This window comes from Capricornis sumatraensis, chromosome 8 (genome assembly GCF_032405125.1).
Source record: "Capricornis sumatraensis isolate serow.1 chromosome 8, serow.2, whole genome shotgun sequence".
NCBI lineage: Eukaryota > Metazoa > Chordata > Mammalia > Artiodactyla > Bovidae > Capricornis > Capricornis sumatraensis.
The window spans coordinates 22,807,485-22,812,489 of NC_091076.1; the positions used below are offsets into that span (position 1 = coordinate 22,807,485).

At 42.7% G+C, this 5,005-nt stretch overlaps 1 protein-coding gene across 1 annotated transcript; it reads right to left on the reverse strand.

The window, feature by feature from the left end:
- Window positions 1–3,080: 3,080 nt before the first annotated feature.
- On the reverse strand, window positions 3,081–4,034 carry LOC138083883 (olfactory receptor 8A1-like). Its single transcript, XM_068977853.1, has one exon. The coding sequence runs from the start codon at window positions 4,008–4,010 to the stop codon at window positions 3,081–3,083; it is 930 nt and encodes a 309-aa protein (XP_068833954.1). The 5' UTR covers window positions 4,011–4,034.
- Window positions 4,035–5,005: the final 971 nt, after the last annotated feature.

Below are 5,005 nucleotides of genomic sequence, written 5' to 3' on the forward strand. Positions count from 1 at the left end.
ATGAAATATTCCTTGGTATCTCTAATTTTCTTGAAGTGATCTCTAGTCTTTCCCATTCTGTTGTTTTCCTCTATTTCTTTGCATTGATCACTGAGGAAGGCTTTCTTATCTCTCCTTGCTATTCTTTGGAACTCTGCATTCAGATGGGTATATCTTTCCTTTTCTCCTTTGCTTTTTGCTTCTCTTTTTTTTTATCACAGTTATTTGTAAGGCCTCCCCAGACAGCCATTTTGCTTTTTTGCATTTCTTTTCCATGAGGATGGTCTTGATCCCTGTCTCCTGTACAAAGTCACAAACCTCCTCCATAGTTCATCAGGCACTCTGTCAGATCTAGTCCCTTAAATCTATTTCTCACTTCCACTGTATAGTCATTATGGCTATGATTTAAGTAGGTCATACCTGAATTGTCTAGTGGTTTTCCCTACTTTCTTCAACTTAAGTCTGAATTTGGCAATAAGGAGTTCATGATCTGAGCCACAGTCCACTCCCAGTCTTGTTTTTGCTGACTGTATAGAGCTTCTCCATCTTTGGCTGCAAAGAATATAATCAGTCTGATTTTGGTTTTGACCATCTGGTGATGTCCACGTGCAGAGTTGTCTCTTGTGTTGTTGGAAGAAGGTGTTTGCTTTGGCCAGTGCATTCTCTTGGCAGAACTCTATTAGCCTTTGCCCTGCTTCATTCTTTACTAGAAATCAAATTTGCCTCTTACTCCAGGTATCTCTTGACTTCCTGCTTTTGCATTCCAGTCCCCTATAATGAAAAGGACATCTTTTTTGGATGTTAATTCTAGAAAGTCTTGTAGGTCTTCATAGAACTGTTCAACTTCAGTTTCTTCAGCGTTACTAGTTGGGGCATAGACTTGGATTACAGTGATATTGAATGGTTTGCCTTGGAAATGGACAGAGATCATTCTGTCATTTTTGAGATTGCATCCAAGTACTGCATTTCAGACTCTTTTGTTGACTATGATGTCTACTCCATTTCTGCTAAGGGATTGTTGCTCACAGTAGTAGATATAATGGTCATCTGAGTTAAAGTCACCCATTCCAGTCCATTTTAGTTTGCTGATTCCTAAAATGTCGACGTTCACTCTTGCCGTCTCCTGTTTCAGTTCAGTTCAGTCGCTCAGTCATGTCCGACTCTTTGCAACTCCATGAATCGCAGCACGCCAGGCCTCCCTGTCCATCACCAACTCCTGGAGTTCACTCAGATTAACGTCCATCGAGTCAGTGATGCCATCCAGCCATCTCATCCTCGCAAACTAGTACAGCCACTATGGAAAACAGTGTGGAGATTCCTTAAAAAATTGCAAATAGAACTACCTTATGACCCAGCAATCCCACTGCTGGGCATACACACCGAGGAAACCAGAATTGAAAGAGACACATGTACCCCAATGTTCATCGCAGCACTGTTTCTAATAGCCAGGACATGGAAACAACCTAGATGTCCATCAGCAGATGAATGGATAAGAAAGCTGTGGTACATATACACAATGGAGTATTACTCAGCCGTTAAAAAGAATTCATTTGAATCAGTTCTGATGAGATGGATGAAACTGGAGCCGATTATACAGAGTGAAGTAAGCCAGAAAGAAAAACACCAATACAGTATACTAACACATATATATGGAATTTAGAAAGATGGCAATGACGACCCTGTATGCAAGACAGGAAAAAAGACACAGCGGTGTATAACGGACTTTTGGACTCAGAGAGAGAGGGAGAGGGTGGGATGATTTGGGAGAATGGCATTTTATCATGTATACTATCATGTAAGAATGGAATCGCCAGTCTATGTCTGACGCAGGATACAGCATGCTTGGGGCTGGTGCATGGGGATGACCCACAGAGATGTTATGGGGAGGGAGGTGGGAGGGGGTTTCATGTTTGGGAACACATGTAAGAATTAAAGATTTTAAAATTTAATAAAAAAAAAAAAAGAAAAAAAAAAAAAAAAAAAAAAAAAAAAAGAAATCCCAGGGCTGATCTCCTTCAGAATGGACTGGTTGGATCTCCTTGCAGTCCAAGGGACTCTCAAGAGTCTTCTCCAACACCACACTTCAAAAGCATCAATTCTTTGGCTCTCAGCCTTCTTCACAGTCCAACTCTCACATCCATACATGACTACTGGAAAAACCATAGCCTTGACTAGATGGACCTTAGTCGGCTAAGTAATGTCTCTGCTTCTGAATATGTTATCTAGGTTGGTCATAACTTTCCTTCCAAGGAGTAAGCGTCTTTTAATTTCATGGTTGCAGTCACCATCTGCAGTGATTTTGGAGCCCCCCAAAATAAAGTCTGACACTGTTTCCACTGTTTTCCCATCTATTTGCCATGAAGTGTTGGGACCGGATGCCATGATCTTTGTTTTCTGAATGTTGAGCTTTAAGCCAACTTTTTCACTCTCCTCTTTCACTTTCATCAAGAGGCTTTTTAGCTCCTCTTCACTTTCTGCCATAAGGGTGGTGTCATCTGCATATCTGAGGTTATTGATATTTCTCCCAGTAATCTTGATTCCAGCTTGTGCTTCTTCCAGGCCAGCATTTCTCATGATGTACTCTGCATATAAGTTCAATAATCAGGGTGACAGTATACAGACTTGACGTACTCCTTTTTAATCACTTTCAATTTGCGTTGATTCATGGGCCTAACTCTCCAGGTTCCTATGCAGTATTGCTCTTTACAGCATTAGACCTTGCTTCCATCACCAGTCACATCCACAACTGGGTGTTATTTTTGCTTTGATTCCATCTCTTCATTCTTTCTGGAGTTATTTCTCCACTGATTTGCAGAAGCATATTGGGCAGCTACCGACCTGGGGAGTTCATCTTTCAGTGTCAGAATAGAGAAAATGTTTCTCAATGAGAGAAAACTTGAACTCAACATCATCTGGCTTCAAACATAAATGAGAGGAAAGAGAGGGCAGGAAGAAAGAGGGAAGGAGGCAGGAGTAGTCACCCAGTCACCCAGAGAAGGGACAGTTTCCCATCCCAGCTGGTTGAACATTCACAGGTCTTCCCTCTGGGATCCCAAACAACTTATTTCTAAAACTGAGAAAGAACAATAATAACATTTGCCTTAAAACAGTTTTCCTCTCAGAGTTTTCTGCACAGCAGCCTTTACCTCCTTATTCCTCAAGCTGTAGATCAGGGGGTTCAGCATGGGGATCACTGTGGTGTAGAACACGGAGGCCACATTCTCCTGGGCCAGGGAGCTGGCTGTGGAGGGTTTTAAGTACATGAAGGCGGTTGTTCCATAAAAAATCCCCACAGCTGCAAAGTGAGAGCTGCACGTATTGAAGGCTTTGGCCCTTCCCCCTGTGGTGCTGATGTGAAGGATACTGGATAGGATGAAGGCATAGGAAATTAGGACTGTTAAGCTGGTGACTATGATGTTGAATCCAGCCAACAAGAAGACTGTCATCTCAACATGGTAGGTGCTAGAGCAGGTTAGCTTCATCATGGGGAGGATTTCACAGAAGTAATAACTGATGAGGTGCTTACAGTAGGACTGTTTCGACATGAGGCCAGTCTCTATAGTTGAGCCAATGAATCCCATGGCATAAACCCCAACCATCAGCAGGGAGCAGACTCGATGAGACATGATGATGTTGTAAAGCAAAGGTCTGCAGATGGCAACATAGCGGTCATAGGCCATCACTGTCAGCATGTAACACTCAGCAATGACAAACACCAGGAAGAAGTAGAGCTGGGCCATGCACCCTGCATAGGAGATGATGTTCTTCTCTGACACAAAGTTCACCAGCATCTTAGGGATAATGACAGAGGAGTAGCAGAGATCCACAAAGGACAGGTTGCTGAGGAAATAGTACATGGGGGTGTGAAGGTGAGCATTTAGACAAATCAGTGTTATCACGCCCAGGTTCCCTATCATGGTGACCAAGTAGATCCCAAGGAAGAGGAATAAGAGTGGGAGTTGGAACTCTGGTCGCTCTGTCAAACCCTGAAGAATGAACTCTGTCACTGTAGAGTGATTTTCTGTAGCCATTCCCCTCTGTTTGGGGGTCCTGTGTGGATGAGAGAAAACTGCATAAAAGGCTGCTTTTTGCACTCCTTCGTGAAGTTAGTTTTGAGCATCTAGGGCCAGCTAAGTGATTCTGGGACCCTTTGGGATGAATGATCCCTTATGGACTTCCCTGGTGGCTCAGATGGTAAAGCATCTGCCTATGATGCGGGAGACCCAGGTTTGATCCCTGGGTTGGGAAGATCCTCTGGAGAAGGAAATGGCACCCCACTCCAGTACTCTTGCATGGAAAAACCCAGCGGACAGAGGAGCATTGTAGGCTACAGTCCATTATTTTGGGAGGAAGATCAGACACTGGGTATTTCAAAGGTCATAGAGATGAGAAGAAAAATGAGGCAAGATCCAAAACGTTTACCACATTCATGTCTCTGAAATATCCTAGAGCAGTGGGTCTTAAAGTCTAGTCCCTGTACCAGCATTGCTTGTATAACCTGAAGACATTGGAGATGCAGATTCTCAGGCCTCACCCTAGACCTACCAAGTGAGGAACTCTGGGATGGGGCCCAGTGATCTGTGTACCGTACTGTCTCCAGGTGAGGCTGAGGCAGGTTCAAGCCTGATAACCTCAATCCTGTAGGTAATAAGCACTAGCATTCATATTTTGTAGTTGGAGATGTACTTTGCTTCAGAAATGAAATTCCCCTGTCATCAGTGCAAAGCCAAAATATTGACGGAATGTGAACATATGATAACCTATCTCAAATTGATACAGTTTTAGGTGGATATAGTAGATACAACAGTATCACTGAGTTACAAGTTAAGTTCTGCATCTAAAAATGAAGAAATTAGTGATATCAAGAGCTACGGCGGTTGTAAAAATAATGTGGGATAATGCATAGTTAGAAAATTATTATCCAAGAAGTCAGTTCCTATAAAAAATGTGAGTTGTCATTAGGTGTCAAAAATTCTTTCTTAATTTTTTCCTAGACTTCAGGCTCTAAAGCAATCATTCTCAACTC